This window comes from Coloeus monedula (genome assembly GCF_965178545.1).
Source record: "Coloeus monedula genome assembly, chromosome: 3".
Taxonomy (NCBI): Eukaryota; Metazoa; Chordata; class Aves; order Passeriformes; family Corvidae; genus Coloeus; species Coloeus monedula.
This window is the reverse complement of record NC_138783.1, coordinates 119,314,396-119,334,417: the sequence shown is the minus strand read 5'-3', so window position 1 is coordinate 119,334,417 and position 20,022 is coordinate 119,314,396. Positions and strand designations below refer to the sequence as shown.

The window sequence follows — 20,022 nt, the reverse complement described above, 5'->3', positions numbered from 1 at the left end:
TTGCACAGCCTGTGCTGGATGCTGCAGGGGAAACTGGGGAAGTGCCTTATCTCAGCCACCCTTTGTGCCACAAACCAGCGGCTCTCCAGTTTCCCCCGCAGCGCAGGCTGGGGCAGGGCAGCGTCACTGCTGGAACAGGCAGAGCGAGGCTGGGGCCAGTGGGCACAATCACAGAATCACAGAGCCATTAACTGGGTTTGGTGGCAGAGATGGTCTGAATGGGGCAGGGAGGAGGTTCCCAGAGCAGCGGGGCTGGGACAGTGCAGGATAAGGAAATCTGGGGGCAGGGATTTTTGGGGAGAGGGTGCAGGTGCTCCCACACCTGGCAAATGTGAGTGCAAAGCCCCGGGGAGCAGCTGCCTTGTGGTTCCAGCCTCGTGTTTGGGCCATGTCTGGAACTGAGTGGGGTAAAGTGAGCCTTGTACTGCAGGGGCAGCTCATCTCCAGCTCTGCTCTGCTCCCTCTGCCTCTCATCACACCAGGACCCCAGCCAAGCCTTTACCTCTGAGGGCGGTTTTGGATAAATCCCAGACTAGCAGAGCTCAGCGCCAAACCCTGCCTGGCTGGAAAACCCACATCCAAGGCTAGGGATGCGCTTGGAGCAGCTAAATCCCAGCACTTCTCCTGGAAATCCCAGTCACTGATGGGATCATGGTCTGGAGGGAGCACCTGCCCCATTCTCGAGGACTGACCGTGCCTCAGTTTCCCCTGTGGCCCTGGCCTGGCCTGGCCATGGGGTTTTGCTGAGACGGGAGGGAGCTGGAACCCCCGGCTGGCCCCGGGGCCACAGGGGGTGAGGGGGCTGCAGTGGTGGGTCTGGTGCCACTGCCCCAGCTCACAGGAACAGTGGGGTCTCACGGCAGGTGGGGGTCCCCAGCAGAACAAACCCAGTCTGCCCCAGTCCCTCTTGCTTTTCTTCCCCCCTCTTTAATCCATGCCTCAGTTTCCCTGCCTGAAAAAAGTGGATTTGCTACTGTTTGCATCAACAAAAAATGTCTGTCGGTCCTTTTGCCTCACCCCGAGGGTCTGTGGGTCCTTTTGCATCCCCCAAAGTTCTGTGGTCCCCCGTGCATGAACCAGCACAGAGGCTGCCCAGGAAGTTGCCCCATTGCAAACAGAAAGGAGAAGGCACTCCTGGGGCAGCGCTGGTGCCGTCAGAGCCTCCCCCAGGGCCTGTTTGGAAGGCACTTGTGAAAAACACGAGCTCCTGGGGTCAGAGGAGATCCTGGGTGAATTTTGTGCCTTACAATGCACGGAGCTCTGTCTGGAGGGCTTCGCGCTTGCCCACACAATCCCTTCGGTGCTGGGGACCGCCCTAAGCCACACTGACCCAAAAGCTCCTCAATCCCAGTGGAAGAGGCCAGGTTGGGAGCACAGGAGGAGCTTGCCTGGAGCACACCCGGCTCAGCACCCACCTCCCTGGCCTCGGGCTGGGTTGGTCAAGACACTGCACCCTCACTCCCAAGCTGGCTGGGCATCCTCACCCAGTCGGAATGCGGGTAAAAGCCTGGCTAAGGCCAGGTTGGACACTGGGGCTTGGAGCAACCTGGTCTACCTTGGCAGGGGATAGAAATGGATGAGCTTTAAGGTCCCTTCCAACCCAACCCAGTCTGGGATTCCATGATTCTAAGATTCTAATTATAGAATTCTAAAGATGCTAAGGAATTCAATTGATTCTGAGGAAGAGTTTATCTTGCTGTACCCCTGGGTAGGAGCAGGACATGGGACAGCAAACATGTCCCTTTCCTGAAGGGGATCTGCCCCTGCCATGAGCACTTCATGGCATTTCTGGAGAGCAGCCACTCTGCTTTGTGCCTCAGTTTCCCCACAGGGAGCTCTGCCCGTGGCCAGCACGGGGGGAGCAGGGGAGCCAGGGAGAAAGGATCCCCTGGGAGCTGTTCTCTGGGAGGAGGACAAGGTGTGAAATTCCCTCTCCTGTGGAAACAGGAAAGGTTTGGATAGCAGCTGGCACATTCCACACACCCTACCCCCCAGACTTGCAACAGGGCAGCAGAAGGAAGGATGGAGAAGAGGGGCTGGCTATCAGGACGTGTCCCACCGTCCCTTTGGGAATGGGCATCTCCTGAGCCTGCCATGGGCTCTGCCCCACAGACCCAGGGGGATCCTGAGCCCCTCACTGGCACAGAGTGAGCAGCCCGTGCTGGGTAGTCCAGAGCCGCCCTCCTGGTTCTGCTAAGACAAATAAATAATAAATTTTAAAAGGTGGCTGTTTTCCCCTGGCTGCCACTCTGGCTCAGCAAATATTTTCTGCTGTGTCAGAGTCTGACTCAGCGGAAAGGGGACCCTGCCCTGGGGCCAGGAGCTGCCTTATCACTGCCCATAAGGCTCCTGTTTGTGCCATCCCAGTTATCACCCCCAGGCAGCCCCTGACCATGGCCAGGCTGGGGCCGGCACCGTGACTCAGCACCCTGAGCCTGTGCAAACTCATCCCACCAGTGTGTGATGGGAGAGCCCACAAACATCCCATAAACTGCAGAGAATGGGCTTGATTCCTGGGCATGGGAGTGAGACCCCTCGCCTTGACCCTAATCCTGGCCCCGACCCTGGTCCTGACCCTGACCCTAACCCTAAACCTGAGCCTGACCCTGGTCCTGACCCTGAGCCTGGTCTCAGAGCTCCCTTTCTGCCTGGGTGTGTGAAAAGCAGCCTCAAACCCAAGTGTGCCCTGGGCTGGGGTGTAACAGGGTCTGTGGGATGTGCCCTGACCCCATCCCAGCTCAGCCCAGCAGAGAAGCTGTTGTTTAGGACGCCCTGGTTCTGCCCAGTGCTCAGTGCTGGGCAGAGCTGAGCACAATGAGTGACGAACTTCAGGCCAGTCCCTGATTCATCCACAAGCCCTGGGACCGTGGAGGTGCTGGGATGAGCCCCATGGTCTCTGTCCAGGCAGTGGGAGAGGCTCTGACAAGGGCTGCCCCAAGGACCAGGTTCAGTGCCTCACTCGGGGCAGGGGGGGCTTCTCTCCAGCCCCCAAACAGCCCCTCAGCCTCTGCAGAGGGATCTCCTCAGGTTCCACCCCATTTTCAGAGCCACTTTTGCTACTAGAGTAAGTGGCAGCTGCCAGGTTGGGTCAGGTCTGGAGTCAGGTCAGGTCTGCCCTCCCAAAACCAGTCCCAACACAGGAACAGGTCTGGCTCTATCCCCTGCCAGCTGTAAAGGCTGTAAAGGCAGAACAGGACCCATAAGACATGTTCCTGACCCAGCTGGTCCCATGCCATGAGCAGGAGGAGGAAAGTCCTTGCCTGAGCTCAGCAAAGCTCTTGATGCCCCTGGAGCCATCCTCGCACACAGAAAACCTTTGGTTAGCAAGGGCCCCAGGACTGTGAGCTCTGGGACAGCTCTCGTGGATCCCAGACAACGCTGGGATTTTTTGTGGTGGTCTGTGATTAAGGGAACCTCCTGCAAAGCAGTGACAGGCAGGGCCAGCTCAGCCAGTGGCAGGTGCAGTGCTGGGAGGACTGGTGATGTCTCTGGGAGCTAACCTGGTGTGCTGGTTTGGCCAAATTTAGAAATATATCCTCAGAGAGAAGGCAGGTCACAACCACCCCTCCCCCACCAGGTTTGGGAAAAATAAATTTTCCTCGAAGGAAAGTGAAGGAGATAAAAACTATTTATTTAACAAACACAAGGGAAAAGGATAATAATGCTAAATAATAAAATCTCTCGCTGTGGAGAAAAAACCTGGGAAAGTGTCAGAGTCCTCCCTTTGGTCTCCTTGGAGCTGGGGCTTGGCCCAGAGCCAGGCCCTCTGTGCCCGGTGGAAAGTCCTCCCGATGTGCTCTGATATTGAAACAGTCCAGCAGAAAAGAGAGAAACTCTGAAATTCCAGGGAAGTAAAAAAAGTTCAACTCTCAGTCTCTCTCTGGAGAAAAAGAAGCTGAACAACTGGCCATAATCTGACCGGAAAGCAGCAAGCCAGGTGCCTCCTCACTCCCCTGCAGCAGCTGAGGGGAAAAAAAATGTCGCTATCTCTGTGTGACCTTGGACAAGCTGCAAACTGCTTTGAAAAACTTTTGCTCAGTTTTGCCTTCACCCTCTCAGGCTCAGTTTAAAGGCATAGAAAGTCACAAGAATTAATTTCTGGGCATAGGGCAGTGATATGGGATACACATCATAAGGTCACCCCAAGACACCTGGCCTGGGAGAAAGGATGCTGGAGCCTTGCTGAGGGAGAGCCAGGCCCTTACTCCGAGGTGCCTGGGGTTTACCTGGGTGAGGGTTACCTGCTCCCTTACCTGCTCTCCCCTCTCTGCTGCCAGCACAGGCACAACCAAGCATCGTTCAGGTGCTTTCCCTGCAGCACCACTCAGCTCAGTCTGTCCACGGAACCCCAAGCTCCCTCAGAGGCCACAGGGGAGGGGAGCTCTGGGGAGGGGGAGAGCAGCCTCATGGCTACAGGGGCAGAGGGAAGGGCTCGCTGAGGAGAGTCCACTGCCATCCTTCTGGTCCGTGTGTTGGTACGCATTTTGTCCTGGTGTGAATGCTGCCTGTGGGCACCAGGCAGGGATGGAGGAGACCCTGAGCCCCCATCCTGTCACAGCTCTCACCTGCTCTGAGAGAAAAATGAGAGGAAAACCCAGTGTGCCCCATGGACAGAGAAAAGAAGGCTCCAGGGAGAGCTCAGAGTCACTTCCAGGGCCTAAAGGGGCTCCAGGAGAGCTGCAGAGGGACTGGGGACAAGGCATGGAGGGCCAGGAGCCAGGGAATGGCTTCCCAGTGCCAGAGGGCAGGGCTGGATGGGAGATTGGGCAGGAATTGTTCCCTGGCAGGGTGGGCAGGCCCTGGCACAGGGTGCCCAGAGCAGCTGGGGCTGCCCCTGGATCCCTGGCAGTGCCCAAGGCCAGGCTGGACATTGGGGCTTGGAGCAGCCTGGGACAGTGGGAGGTGTCCCTGCCATGGCAGGGGTGGCACTGGGGGAGTTCTGAGGTCTCTTCCAACCCAAACTGGGATTCCACGATTCCACAGCAGAACTGCCCACTGGTGTGACTGATGTGTGGATGGGGATCTGTCCATCCGTCCGTCCCGTGCCAGCGCAGCCAGACCCCAGCCCCTGCAGTGACCTCCCCATCCCTCTGGCCCCCACAGCACACAGCCTGTGCCACCCGGCCCGGCCTTATCTCGGGCTGCAGCGAGGGGCTCTGGGGAGGGGTTCTGGGGAGGGGCTCTGGGGAGGGGTCGGGGCTGCCGCGAGCGATAGGGGGGAGCTGGGCACGGCCAGGCTGATAGCTCGGTGTGTGCCGGGGGTGTGACACCAGCCCGAGTGGGGCCAGGACAGCTCCACAGCGGGCACTGGGCTGGGCTCAGTGGAAAACCCCTCAGCCCCATCGTCCTTGCCCTCCCTTCCTACCCCCGCCGACCGTGTCCCTCCGTCGAGCTGTCCCACTCCAGTGTCCCCTCCAGCCCAGGGCTGAGGGTCCGGTGGCAGCCACAGCCTAAGTCCCTCCTGTGCTGAGAGATGGAATCCCAGCAAGGGCAGGGGGGAGAGCAAACCATCGAGGAAAACCTCTGCTCTAAGTGAGCATGTCCTGCAGGCAGCTTGCCTGGAATAAAAATCCTGCTTTTCCCCATTTCTGGATGGTTTTGCCTGAGTTCTTGTGGTGAGGGATAATTCAGAACTGCTTCCGTAAAATTTAGCTTTCCCCAGACATCCTGGCCCTTATGCCTCACCTTGTGCCTCTCATCCCTCCTCCACACTCAGCCCCGGACCCCAGAGCCTGTGGCACTGGAGTGGGTCCCTTTGCAGGGGCACAGGGACAGGGATGGACCCACAGGGGCAGGGCAGGTCTCCTGCTGTGCCCAGGAGGTTCTTGGTGTATTTCTGCTGCATCCAGTCCCAAGCCCCAGCACTGTCACCTGGGACCCACATTCCAGACCCGGGAGATTTCCGATAAAATTAAAGCAATACAGTGAAAGGTTCTGGTTAAAACATGTTTGTGTGAAAAGTGAGGCACATGTTGGGATTCTAGGGGTGGTCCTGTGCAGGGCCAGAAGCTGGACACAATAGTCCTTGTAGGTCCTTTTTCAGGAGGAATTTCCCCATGGAAAGGGAGCTCAGGCCTTGGCAGGGGCTGCCCAGGGAGGTTTGGAGTGCCCATGCCTGGAGGTGTCCCAGGAAGGGCTGGAGGTGGCACTCAGTGCTCTGGGCTGGGGACAAGGTGGGCATGGGGCACAGCTGGGCCTGGCTGGGCTGGGAGGGCTTTTCCAGCCTCAGGGATCCTGGGATTCTGTCCCTTCCAACTCAGGGTATTCCATGTTTCTATGATTACATGGCATGAAGGTCAGGCTGGAGCAGTCAGATCAAGGAGTGCTCCACACCTCTGGGAGTCAGACCTAAAAGATACCAAGGGTTAAATCTGCATCCCAAAATGAGAGAACTTTGTTAGGGGCAGAGAGGAGTTAATTTAACCCCCACTGCATTTTCCCTTATTGTTACAGCAGGGAAACAAATGGGAATGTGTTTGTGCTGAGAGCAGAGTGCCTGGGGCTGCAGGAGACAACTCTCCTTGTGGGGATGACATCCAGCTCCCTTCTCTGAAATTCCAACCTCCACTGTGGAGCCCCCACACCTCTGCTGTCTCTGTTGTCTCCCAGTATCCCTGTCCCTTCAAAGGAAAAAAACCTGCATTTCCAGAAATTCTTTTCTTCCATGTTCAGGCAACAACAAGTCCCAGCCAGGCAAAGTTGTACAAATTGTGGTGATTCAGACACACTTGTTGCTGCATTTCCCTGGATTCATCATTGGCCACAACCTGAATGGGTTTAGAGCAGCTGCTCTGCCCCTTTCCCTAAAGTCTTGGAGCATCTGTCTTTGCTCTGCTCCTGAATTTGGGGCAACCTAGAATCCCAGAACAGTTTGAGTTGGGAGGGGACCTCAGAGCCCATCCAGTGCCACCCCTGCCATGGCAGGGACACCTTCCACTGTCCCAGGCTGCTCCAAGCCCCAATGTCCAGCCTGGCCTTGGGCACTGCCAGGGATCCAGGGGCAGCCCCAGCTGCTCTGGGCACCCTGTGCCAGGGCCTGCCCACCCTGCCAGGGAACAATTCCTGCCCAATCTCCCATCCAGCCCTGCCCTCTGGCACTGGGAAGCCATTCCCTGTGTCCAGCCCTCTGCAGCCCTTATCCCCAGTCCCTCTCCAGTTTTTCCAGGGCTTCCTGATATCCCTGTTGTCCCGGGCACCATTCTGAAGCCACCCCTTGCTGGGTATCTGCAGTAGCAGTGGGGTGGTGGGAAATTAGCTCTGGCCTCCAGGCCAGTCCAAGGCACCAGTCCCAGCCTGGCCACAGCCAAATGGGCCAGTGGATTAGCTGGAGCTGATACAGAAATTTACAGCCCAGAGTGGCTGCAAAAGGCCATTGCCATGACAGACTCTCCCCATGCAGAGGCCACAAGACCCTAATCCGATTAAGTGGCTGATTCACCTGCTGTTATCCCTTTTCTACTGTGCCCATCTGAAGGGACTTAGAGGTTAAAGAGCCGCTGTGGGGATAAAGCATTAAAGGGATCAATACAGGAGAGCAGCATGGAATGGGCCTCCGTGAACAAAAATTACTTCAGCCTCTCTTCCTCCTGTTTCCTCTGCCTTCCTCCTTCCCCCCTCAGCTCTTTATGGCCATCATTAACCATCCCATGAAAAGTCACCCTGCTCCCACACCAGTAAAACCAGACCCTGATGGGTCACAGCGTGGGGCCAGGCCTGCAGGCTTCTCACCACAAGCCACGTCTCTGCCTGTTTTCCACAGGATCCAGAAACCCAACATTTATTAACCACATTTTAAAAATAATATTAATGCTGCAGTTAACACTCTTCTCCAGCCTCTGTGTTTGATGTTGTCCTGCCTGTCCCAGGTTCACCCTCCTGCTGCCCTTCCCTGAGCTTTTCCCTGCTGCTGGTTCAGATGCAGCAGAAAAGCATCATTATCTTTTCCCTTTCAAAGTTCAGCCTTGCAGAGCTGAAAATGAATCTTCTATCAGAGACAAGGCTAAGAACAGCCCCAGATGCAGCCTGGGTTTTAATTTCAATGCCAGGGAATTCAGGCTGCAGAGAAGTAATAAATGCAGAGGCCACCAAGGCCATTTATTGTCATCCCCAGCTGGGCGAGCAGCTGCCAGCCAGCGCTGCTGGCCTCACGTGGTGGGAATGTCTGCTTGGGAATTTAGGGCTGCATGTATTCCATTCCACTCTTTGTAGGTCTGTTTGATGAATTTGGACAACTTCTGGAGTCTTCAGATCTCTTTAGAAGCCAGGGTGTGTCGTGTCCCTGCTCTGTAGGTGAGGAGCTCAGCCAGTGCTGGGCACCTGACGATACCTTTATCTGCTCCACACAGCCCCACTCCCCGGGCTATCAGAGCCTGCCTGGGGCTGCTGAGAGGGCCTGGGCCTCTCCCACCATCCAGAAATGGGAAAAATTAATAATGTCTCATCAAACCCTGTGCTGAGGAACTAAAATGTGACTACAGACGTGACTCCCCCAACGGGATCACAGTGATGGGCTTGTGCCACTGTGTCTCCAGTGAGATCACAGGATCCCAGACTGGTTTGGGTTGGAGGGACCTCAAAGCCCACCCAGTGCCACCCCTGCCATGGCAGGGACACCTCCCACTGTGCCAGGCTGCTCCAAGCCCCAATGTCCAGCCTGGCCTTGGGCACTGCCAGGGATCCAGGGGCAGCCCCAGCTGCTCTGGACACCCTGTGCCAGGGCCTGCCCACCCTCCCAGGGAACAATTCCTGCCCAATCTCCCATCCAGCCCTGCCCTCTGGCACTGGGAAGCCATTCCCTGGGTCCTGTTTCTGCCTGCCCATGTAAAAAGTCCCTCTCCAGCCTTCTCAGATCAATGGACCAATATCAGTCTGTAATTGGAGTATCTCAGAGGTCTGGATGAGACTTCCTAAACTGCCCACACACAGACCCAAAGTCACAGATGCAAAGAATCATGGAATGGTTTGGGTTGGAAGAGACCATGAAGATCACCCAGTTCCAGCTCCCTGCTGAGGGCAGGGACACCTTCTACTGGACCAGGTGGCTCCAAGTCCTGTCCAACCTGGCCTGCAATGATTCCAGTGTCCGTGGTTTTGTCTGGATGCCTGACACCTCAAGCATCCTGGCTTTGCCTTTCTGAGCATGGGAGCACAGCTTCACTCGAGGCCTGGAAACCAGGAAAACACCTGTGCAGGTGACAGCCAGAGTCCAACATAAGCCTTTAGCCAGACCTCACCCTGGTGGAAATGGCTGTTGGATGGTGGAAATGGCTTTGACATGGCAGGGTCCTGCTGGCCTTGTGCAAGACTTTTCTCAGCAGGGAGACACCACTGAGGGGCTCACTCTGGACACACATGGAAAGAGCAGAGGAGCCTGTTCACAGCTGCAGCCCACCCTTTCATCCCACACAGGTATTCCTGGAAACCTGGAGCTGAGGAGGCGACCTCTGCTTCCCTGACACCATCCCTGCAAGTGTCCAAGGCCAGGCTGGACAGGGCTTGGAGCAACCTGGTCTAGTGGAAGATCCCCTGTCCATGGCAGGGGGTGGAACAAGAGGACCTTTAAAGTCCTTTCCAACCCAGGCAATTCCATGATTCTAAAGGACCTCTCTGAGGGGTCTGTGCCTGCTGCAGGGATGGGTGGAATGTCCATGCCTGTGGTGAACAGAGAGCCAGGGGTGAAGGAGAGGGAGATAAGAGGGTCCTGTGTCCTGAGCCAGCCTGTTAAGCGACTCACAGGGCTTTCCACACCTCACTGCAGAGTGACCACTGCACGGACAGCCTGACCGCCCGCTGGGGACCCCCGCCTGTGCCAGCCAATGGCCCCGCTGCAGGGCCCGGGGAGGGGCTGCGGGCAGGGGATAAAAGCCCCGGCGGGGCCTGGGCTCAGCTACGGGGTCTGTGTCCTCCTGCAGCCCAGCCCAGCCGCCGCCACCATGGTGCACTGGTCAGCCGAGGAGAAGCAGCTCATTGCCAGCGTCTGGGGCAAGGTCAGCGTGGAGGAATGCGGCGCCGAGGCCCTGGCCAGGTAGGCCCAGCTGCCGGGAACCTGCCCGGCTGCAGCTGGACAGGGAAACTCTGCAGCCACGGGAGCCTTCACGCGGCTGTGCTTCTGTTGTGTCTCTCCCCAGGCTGCTGATCGTCTACCCCTGGACCCAGAGGTTCTTCTCTAACTTCGGGAACCTGTCCAGCCCCACGGCCATCATCGGCAACCCCAAGGTGCGTGCCCACGGCAAGAAGGTGCTCACCTCCTTCGGGGAAGCCATCAAGAACCTGGACAACATCAAGGGCACCTACTCCAAGCTGTCTGAGCTGCACTGCGACAAGCTGCACGTGGACCCCGAGAACTTCAGGGTGAGTTGTCCTTGGAGCTTGATCCTCTGTCCTTCCTTCCTCAGAGCACCTCAGTGCCTGGGGGATCTCAAACAGGCATAAATAACTTGTATTTTAGTTACCAAACAGGACATGGCTGACTGGAGTGGGAACTGGGGGTGAGGGGAAGGTTGGGAATTTAATGATGCAGGGTAATACTAGGCTCTGGGCTGCAAGGACAAATTTGGTGACAAACATAGGGAGATTCTGTAAAAGTCTGGGGGCTTGTGCAGGCATGGCTGGAGCAAAGGAGCAGGATGCTGGCCTCTGTTTCAGCCTCTGTTTAAGCCTGGCTTTGGGGATGTAGCAGGTGGACCTCACACTGACCCTTAGCTGAAGTAGGTATGGGGTTTCACAGCAGAAAAAGAAAAGGCAGAAAAATGTCCAGAGGCTGGAAGGCGTGAGAGGAAGCAGAGATGGAGCAGGTGGATGCTCGTGCCCACGGCCAGCACAGGGCTCTTGTCCTGCATGAGGACCCAGCTGGCAGGCCTTCCCCGGGGCACAGCCCCAGGACCCACTGGGAGCTGGGGTCCTCTGGTGCCGGGGTGCTGTGCAGGGCGAAGGGGTGCCCAGCACCCTGCTGACCTGATTTCCCTCCTGCCTTCCCCTCTCCAGCTCCTGGGTGACATCCTGATCATCGTCCTGGCCGCGCACTTCACCAAGGACTTCACCCCTGCCTGCCAGGCCGCATGGCAGAAGCTGGTCGGGGTGGTGGCCCATGCCCTGGCCCACAAGTACCACTAAAGCCTCAGGAGGCGGCTGTGTCTGTAACAGGCAATAAAAACCACATTTTCTGGAATTCTTTGTGTTGTGTGTCTCTGCGTCTGCCTGTGGGCCCTGGGCCTCTCCTCCTGGGATGTTTGCAAGGACATAACTTTACAGAGATTCACTAATTAGGCAGAAGTTTACCCCTCTATAGTTTGCTACTGATGTATTTTTAAGAAGCCGATCAAAAGCATTTTCTGCATCAGCAATGAAAACTAGTGCATCCTGATCAGAGTTTGATATCTGAAATGTGTAAGATCCCAGGAGCAGGGGATGAGGGATGAGGGCAGCTTTCAGACAGGATGGGTTAGAGCTTTTTTTACTCATTTTGGCTTAATGGAAGCACATTTTTCAGTGGAATAGAAGGATTCTATGTAAGCATGTCAGTTTCAGCAATGCTTTTCCAGGAATAGCCTAAAAGGCAACAAGGAGAGACATGTTGGTGTCCCAAGATGATGAAACCCTTGTTTTGCATGATTTATGAATAAATATTCTGCCTTTCCCATGATAAAGCAAGGATTTGCACTTAACCCCTCTATCCTGCACAGCCGGGTGGGCAAAGGTCCAGCCCTGCCAGCAGCACCGAAGGGCTGGGGGAAAAAAATTAGGAAAAAAGCCCAAAATCTGGATCCAGCTTCCCTGCAGCACAGCTTCTCCTTTCACCCAGCAAATGGGCATTTCAGCAGGACTGCAGGAGGTGAGCCATCCTCAACACCTTGTTCCAGTCCAAAGCCTTGGAATTTTCCAGCACACACAAAGCAGCTGATGGTGGGTGCACCAGCAGCACCCCCAGGCCTGCTGGGGTGTCCAGAGCTGGGTCCCAAACCAGCACCCGGGGCAGAGGTGTGCAGTGGCTGGGACTTTTCATCTCAGTGTCCATATCTTGATCATTCTGTTGCTGCTCTCCTCTGGACATGTTCCAGCGGTGGTGTGGAGCATGTCCTGCTCTCTGGCCAGCACCTGTATGGTCCTGTTTTCCTGGATTAGGGATAGTGACACGGGTGTGGTGCTCGTGCTGCAGAGCCAGAGTGTCCCACTGTCCCAGTGACAGTCATCCCTCTCTGGTGTGACAGAGCAAAGTTACAACTACCACCAGCCCACCTGACCCAAAACCAGGTCAGGAGAGTAGAGGAGAGCCCTGGATGCAGGATGCCCCTGGATCCCTGGCAGTGTCCAAGGCCAGGTTGGACACTGGGGCTGGGAGCAGCCTGGCACAGTGGGAGGTGTCCCTGCCATGGCAGGGGTGGCACTGGATGGGCTCTAAGGCCCCTTCCAACCCAAACCTTCTGGGATTTTAAAATAGGAACAAAGGCACCCTCAAGACCTGCTGGCTCAGGACACAAGGCCCTGCATATTCTGGAGGAGAGTGGAGGCTGGCCTGGCTCCAGAGCAGAGCCTGGGCACAGATGCCACTGCTGCTGATAAGGGCTCTGTAAAGCTTGGCGGGGACCCTGCTGCAATCAGGGACCAATAAGTTCTGCTTGGGGCAGAAAGGCCCTCACTGGAGCTGCCTTTGGCCCTTGTTGGAATGGTTTGTCTCCAAAAGGGAAGGGTCTTGTCCATGGAAGGGGGCAAGTGTGTGGCCAAGACTTTTGCAACCTGGTCTAGTAGAAGGTCCCCCACCTATGGTGGGGGAGGGGGGTGGAACGAGATGATCTTGAAGATCCCTTCCAGCCCAAACCATTCCATGATCCTATGATTCCCTGAGTTCGGAGATCTTCCTCTCACAGCAAAGGGAACAGCCAACTGGAAGGATACTTGAGGGAAGGGTCCTGAGCGCAGTGAAATCCATCACAGGCTGACAGCAGGGCCCAGTTTTCTGCCTGGGGACCAGCTGGCAATAAGCTGTCAGGTGTTGCTGGGGTTGCACTGGGGGAAAGGAGATTTCCCTTTGACTCTGCAGACTCAAAAAGAGCTACAGAAATTGCCCCTGCTCAGCACATTGTGAGGAACATTTCCCCTCCCAGCCTGTGTCCCCAGAGAGCTCCCTCAGCAGGCAGTCCCTGTGCCAGGAGCTCCCAAAACCTCCCAGCCAGGCTGCTGCCCCCAAGGCAGAAAGCAGGGTATTTAAAACCCACCTAAAATTAACTCTTTCTTGTAAAAATGGGTGAGGTGGAGGGACCCTCTCGAGAGCGCCAGGGTGAGCCCAAGGCTGGGACTCTCTGGGCTGTGCTGCCTTTGGTTTTTGCCAGGTCTCACAGGGTCCAGGACTGCTCAGAGCTGGTGCTGTCCTGGCCAGGCTCACCCTGCCCCTCGCAGGCACTTGGGGCTGTATCTGCCTCACTGGGAGCTTGTTTCACTGACAGTGTCATGGCCCAGTGCCCGCTGCTGCACACAGCCTCTGGGCCAGCCCAGCACTGCAGACTCCCTTAAAATTTTTCCATGGCTCGCTAATCTTCAAATTTAGAAGCCCTCAGAATTCTTTCTCAGGGAGTTATGTTTTTAGTTTATGTCAGCTGGTAAGTGCCCCGTGGCACCGATGCAGCTGCTGGAGAGGCTCTCTGGATGCCCAGGGAAGCTCTGGCTGCCCTGGAAGTGTCCAAGGCCAGGCTGGAGCAGCCTGGGACAGTGGAAGGTGTCCCTGCCCGTGGCAGGGGGTGGCACTGGATGGGCTTTAAGGTCCCTCCCAACCCAGACCAGTCTGGGATTCCATGATTCCATGTGCAAAGCACTTTGGAGGATTCACTTGGCAGGATGGGATGATGTTCCCCAGGAGGGACACATGGCCTGTGCCACCCTGCAGTCCCAGAGCCGGGCTGGAGCCGTGCTGGCAGCTCCACCTGTGCTCGGGGCTGCACATGGGGGTGAGGTGATGGTTGTCCACTCAAAGACAGAGGGAGAAAGGGCCTCTTTTCCCCTTGGACAGCATCCAAACCCACTGTCTTTCCCTGTGCAGCCCTGCTCCCTCCCCAGCCCCAAGCAGGGGCTCAGTGAACTGAGATTAGGCCAAGCCATGTATAAAAATCCCTGGGGCAGCCTCTGGAGCCACATCCTCGGCATTGTTTAGGGAAGTCCTGGGCAGCCCCTGTGCTGACACCATGGTGCAGTGGACAGCCGAGGAGAAGCAGCTCATCACCGGCCTCTGGGGCAAGGTCAGCGTCACCGAGTGCGGTGCCGAGGCCCTGGCCAGGTAGGTCCAGCTCCTGGGAACCTGCTTGGCTGCACCTGGAGAGAGGAACCACTCCAGTCATGGGAACATCAGTGTGACTGTGTCTGTTTGTGTCTCTCCCCAGGCTGCTGATCGTCTACCCCTGGACCCAGAGGTTCTTCGCCTCCTTCGGGAACCTGTCCAGCCCCACTGCCATCATTGGCAACCCCAAGGTGCAGGCCCATGGCAAGAAGGTGCTCACCTCCTTCGGGGAAGCTGTCAAGAACCTGGACAACATGAAGAAATATTTTGCTCAGCTGAGCAAACTCCACTGTGACAAGTTGCACGTGGACCCCGAGAACTTCAGGGTGAGCCGTGGGCAGAGGCTCCCAGGCTCTGGAGGTGTTTCAGGGCCTCGGAGGGGTCTGACAGTCAGTGAGACCTTGAGAGAAACCCTGGGGCTGCCTGAGAGCCTGCTGAGGGGAGGGGCAGTGGAGGGGAAAGGAGAGTCATATTTGGGGGGAACAGGAGGGCTGGGATCTGTGAGAGGAGGGAGCCAGGCAGGCGAGGCGAATGCGGAGAAATGCAGAGACAAATGTGTCCTGGTCAGAAGAAACATCCTGGGGCAGCCAGAAGGGAAGGAACTGAGACGGGGTTTAGAGGGAAGAGCTGAGCTTGGCTGTGATGGAGTGGGTAAACCAGAAAGGAAAACAAGCACAGCCACTTTGGCAGGAGGGTTCTGAGCCCAGGGACAGCCAGGGTGGGTAGGGATGGAGAAGGGAAGGGGTAAACTCAGTAGAAGCCAAGGGAGGACACTGCACAGCAGGCAAAGGAAGGTGCTGGGGGGAGGATCCAGCACACCCAGGGATCCTGGTGCATGCCAGCTGTGCCAGGAGCCTGGTGCCCTGCACGGGGCTGGGATAAATCTGCTCCTTGCTTGCTGTGAACTCCCCAGTGACCAGAGTGGGACGGTGGGGAGGGAGGTGGGGGCAGCGCCAGCTGACGGCTTCTTCCCCCTCCACTGCCTGCTCCTGGGTGACATCCTCATCACTGTCCTGGCTGCCAACCACGGCAAGGAATTCTCCCCTGCCTGCCAGGCCGCCTGGCAGAAGATGGTCTGTGTGGTGGCCCACGCGCTGGCCCACAAGTACAACTGAGCCTCCTGGGATCCTTCCTGCCTGGAGATGCTCCTGGGGAATCCTCCTTGGGTTCTGCTGGGCTCTACTCACCAAATAAACACCAACTGCTCCAGCCATGAGGAGATGTCTGGTTCTTTGTGGGAATGGGGAGGGGGGGGACACGGGGGCCTGGGGAAGCAAATGCTCACAAACATGGGATAACATGAGCCATGATCTCGTTCATGCAAGTGAAACTTGTCTAAGATGGAGAGCCCAGGCGAGTGTTCAGGACAAAACCCAAATAAACACCACAAAAACCAAACAGAAACACTCTGGCACTTTTTTTGGAGACATCAGGTAACACTGTTTAATGTTTTAAGACTTTCACAGAGTGAGTGGAGTAGAACTGTACGAAAATGTGCAGTGGGAGAAGTGTCAGGGAGACTGGAGCCATCACTTGTAACTTCCTGCATGTGGGGTTTTGTCAGTTTGGGGTTTTTTTTAAAGTTGTTGTAATTCTTAGGTTAGCAAAGGCAGAATGTAACAGACACAACCATCAAGACTGGATTGGATGGGACTTGGAAAAAACCTGGGCTAGTGGAAGGTGTCCCTGCCCATGGCAGGGGATGGGACTGGATGAGATTTAAGGTCCCTTCCAGGCCAAGCCAGTCTGGGATTCTGTGATTCCATGAAACACCCCAGTGTTGATTGCAGAGGACTGGGGAACTGCGTCACCACCAGGCCTGGCCCAGGGTCCTTTGGCCAAGCCCCCTCCTGCAGTGAGCAGGAACAAACACAAATGCTTTGCTCCAAGGTCACCCAGACCCCAGCAGGGCATTCCTGAGCCCCATGAGCTCCATCCCTGTCCCCTGCATCCCACCTCACCACCTTCAGCTGGGCACAGGAGCAGAAGAGCAGCCCCAGGTGACCCAGCTGCCTCTCCCACCTCTCAGGAGCACCACTGACCATCCGGCTGCTGGAACCCCTGCGTCGGGCACTGTCTCAGGCTGCAGAGCTGCGCAGAGGTTTTTTCCTCATGGAAAGGGAGGTCAGGCCTTGGCAGGGGCTGCCCAGGGAGGTTTGGAGTGCCCATGCCTGGAGGTGTCCCAGGAAGGGCTGGAGGTGGCACTCAGTGCTCTGGGCTGGGGACAAGGTGGGCATGGGGCACAGCTGGGCCTGGCTGGGCTGGGAGGGCTTTTCCAGCCTCAGGGATCCTGGGATCCTGTGATTCCAGTATGCCCAGTCTTTGCACCTCTCCTCATGCCCTGTGAGCCAACACCCTGCAGGTAGTTGGTTTGCCCTGGGCTATAACATCTCCCTTCCAGCCTTGCCTGAGCTTTGCCCAGAGGTTCTTTGAGGAAGGAGCTCCCTCTTGGCTGCAAGGCTTTGCCGTGGTTTTAGCAGTGTCATCCTGAAGTTATCAAACTCTTAAAGAGCTGATGGGAAAGAAAAAGGGAGAACCCAAAGCCTGACAGGTCCTGCAAGAAGAGGAGAAGGAGAAACTGGTGCATTCAGAGGGAGAACCCAAGAGGCCCAGGTCTGAGTCTCCTGCCTCAGGGGCTGGCATCATCCAAGGGGCACCAGGCCTGTCACCTTCCCTGGGGAGCTGCTGCAGAACTTGCAGGGAGCCGTGCTGGGACTTTGCGTGGAGATAATGCCATCATCCAGCAGGGCTGGAAATCAGAGACGGGGGAGGGCGGGTGGCCAGCCAAGCCCTGCGCTGGATCTGGGCATCTTGCCCTGGGGCCCCACCCTGAGGTTGGGTCCCCTCCCCTGGGGTGCCAGGGCTGCGGGGCCCCCCCGGGGGCCCAGCCAATGGAGGGGTGCACAGGGGAGAGGAGGGGCCCAGAGCAGTGTATAAAAGCGGGGACGGGGAGAGCAGCTCACCAGCGTGCGATCCTTCGGGAGCAAGAGCCCAGCCTTCCTCCGTACCTGCCACACGCAACCCTCCTGCCAACACCATGGTGCAGTGGACAGCCGAGGAGAAGCAGCTCATCACCGGCCTCTGGGGCAAGGTCAACGTCGCCGAGTGCGGTGCCGAGGCCCTGGCCAGGTAGGTCCAGCTCCTGGGAACCTGCTTGGCTGCACCTGGAGAGAGGAACCACTCCAGTCATGGGAACATCAGTGTGACTGTGTCTGTTTGTGTCTCTCCCCAGGCTGCTGATCGTCTACCCCTGGACCCAGAGGTTCTTCGCCTCCTTCGGGAACCTGTCCAGCCCCACTGCCATCATTGGCAACCCCAAGGTGCAGGCCCATGGCAAGAAGGTGCTTACCTCCTTTGGGGAAGCTGTCAAGAACCTGGACAACATCAAGAACACCTTTTCCCAGCTGTCCGAGCTGCACTGCGACAAACTGCACGTGGACCCCGAGAACTTCAGGGTGAGTTGTGCCCCTGACGTGCCCTCCCCACTGCAGTGTCTCCCCTAACCCTGATCCCCACCAGGAGAGGGATTTACCCCGGACAGGGCAGTGCGGGAGGAAGAGGGGGTGGTGGTTGGCGTGAGGGGGAGATGCAGAGGGACGGAGAGGGAAGGGACCCAGTGCAGCCTGGTGAGAAGGCACCGCACAGCCCGAGAGGTGACAGGGGCTGTGTGGAGGGGCTGAGCGAGGGCAGACGGGGGACGGGAAGGGGAGGATGTGGTTTCAGTGCGGGATTGGAGGGGGAGAACAAAGCAAAACCAGGAAGAGGTTTGAGCTGAGGGGGAAGAGAAGGAACAGAGCAAAGCTTGGCACAGAGGAGAACAGAGAGATGAGTGAGGAGCAGGAGATGGCAGCTGGATGCCAAAACCAAGAGGAGCTACAGAGAGAAAACTTTGGCTGAGAGTGTCTCAGTGGGGAATTAACCCCAATATTTGTCCCCGGGCTGGGGCTGGCAGAGATCCCCCTACATCAGCATGAGCTCGTTGTTTGTGCCAGGGTGCTGTGCGGGGCCAAGCGCTGGCTCCTGCTGCTCTGGGAGCTCGTCTGGGTCTTCTGCCTGGGAGAAACCCCAAAACAAAGCCAGAAGGGACAAAGAAAAATGTAATCCAAAAAAATTGTGGAGAATTTTTCGTTGCTCCTTCCATATGGTAGCAGAACCTGAACCTTTAGAAAAAGAGCAGAGACCAAATTTAAGGTGACTCTTAAAAAGCACTTGGGGGAGGTTTTTAAGACTGCAGATTTCCTGGGGGCTTCCCTGCGTGTAATGTGAGTGCTTGTGTGGGGATGTACCGGGCATTGCTAACCTGAGGGTGCTCTTGTCCCCACAGCTCCTGGGTGACATCCTGATCATCGTCCTGGCCGCCCACTTCGGCAAGGATTTCTCTCCCGACTGCCAGGCTGCCTGGCAGAAGCTGGTGCGTGTGGTTGCCCACGCTCTGGCCCGCAAGTACCACTAAAGAGCCGCAGGAACGCCCCGGCAGCGCCCTCGGTGTCCTGCACCCGCTGCTGTGCTGGAGCCAACAGCTTCTAACAGCCAAATAAAGCTCATCCTGTGAAGTCTCCACTGCGTCTGTGTGTTCCTGAGGGCCTGGAGGGCTTGGGGGGGCAGCTGGGCTGGGCTGTCAGCTTGAGCAGGGTTCCAGAAAATACCCCCTGCCTTTGTTCTGGGTGGTTTTGGTGGTTTGTGTGGGATTTGCCTCTGGAAATTGTGCTTTCAGGACATCGGGTTGATAAAGTCCTGCCACCCCCGGGGTCACACACCGGGGACTTTGCACGGCGGAGCTACTCAGAATTTTACTGTAAAACCTGCATGTCTCTCCTAGACAAGGGAAATTGAGAGGATTCATATTTTTCTGGGGGGAGGATAAACAAATTGAAGACTTTAATCTACCCTGGCTCATCCCTGGCATAAAACCTACCCGAAATCAGCTGAGTCACACAGGCCCAGCAGCCAGCTGGGTGGGGGCAGGTTTTAGATAAACATTTTGCTATCGAGGCCTGTCCAGACTTTGTTTATTCACATCCCTCCCACCCTGAGCCGCCCACTCTGCAATTTGGAGGGGGCCCGATCCTGCCAAGAGCAGCGACTTAATTTCCTGGATGCGCGTTTTGGGTGGGTTTAGGTGTCTGCAGAGCAGGACTCCTTCAGGTAGGGTTTGTTCTTGGCATGGGAAGCACATCTGAACAGAGCATGATGCAGCAAAAGCAATGCTTGGCCGAAAGGATGTGGTCATTTCTAAGGGAAAACCTGGGCAAAGCTATTTATCCCAGGATTTCTGACATCCAGTTTGCACTGTGTTCTGTCTCTGCCTCACCCACATCTCTGGGCACTCCACTTTCTGCCCCTGACCCACAGGAAGGTGTTAGAAGCCCCCTGTGATCTATAAATGCCATTTCTCAGTCATGTCACCCGAAGAAAGAGGCATTCTGTTCCTGGCATCAAGGCACACACTGAGAAGGAGAGAAGATGACTCGCAGCAAGTCCCAAAGGGTTTTTCTCCCTGCAGGGAGACTGGGCAGTCACAGAGTCACCAAACCCCCAAATTCTACGTGATTTCATAGGCTTTGTGACAGATATTAATAGTTTCCTATGAACATGATTGTTCTTCAGGCAGAAATGAGTGAACTGCTTGAATAAGTAGGTCTCCTCCTGCAAGCGAGGTGTCTGGGGATAGGAAGGACAGCACGGTTAGAGAGGGACTGGGGACAAGGGCAGGAGGGCCAGGAGCCAGGGAATGGCTTCCCAGTGCCAGAGGGCAGGGC

At 56.7% G+C, this 20,022-nt stretch overlaps 3 protein-coding genes across 3 annotated transcripts; all 3 read left to right on the top strand.

Annotated features, from left to right (window-relative positions):
• Positions 1-9,898: 9,898 nt before the first annotated feature.
• Positions 9,899-11,112, top strand: LOC309570898 (hemoglobin subunit rho; the record flags this gene model as incomplete). Its single annotated transcript, XM_082277946.1, has 3 exons — positions 9,899-10,024; positions 10,128-10,350; positions 10,984-11,112. Exons 1-3 carry the CDS (start codon positions 9,933-9,935, stop codon positions 11,110-11,112), a joined length of 444 nt encoding a protein of 147 aa, XP_082134072.1. The 5' UTR covers positions 9,899-9,932.
• A 3,045-nt stretch (positions 11,113-14,157) lies between these two features.
• LOC309570860 (hemoglobin subunit beta-like) lies at positions 14,158-15,378 on the top strand (the record flags this gene model as incomplete). Its single annotated transcript, XM_082277872.1, has 3 exons — positions 14,158-14,263; positions 14,367-14,589; positions 15,250-15,378. The coding sequence occupies exons 1-3, from the start codon at positions 14,172-14,174 to the stop codon at positions 15,376-15,378; spliced, it is 444 nt and encodes a 147-aa protein (XP_082133998.1). The 5' UTR covers positions 14,158-14,171.
• Positions 15,379-17,205: 1,827 nt separating this feature from the next.
• LOC309570897 (hemoglobin subunit beta) lies at positions 17,206-18,821 on the top strand. Its single transcript, XM_082277945.1, has 3 exons — positions 17,206-17,392; positions 17,496-17,718; positions 18,588-18,821. The coding sequence occupies exons 1-3, from the start codon at positions 17,301-17,303 to the stop codon at positions 18,714-18,716; spliced, it is 444 nt and encodes a 147-aa protein (XP_082134071.1). The 5' UTR covers positions 17,206-17,300; the 3' UTR covers positions 18,717-18,821.
• The last annotated feature ends 1,201 nt before the right edge of the window (positions 18,822-20,022 follow it).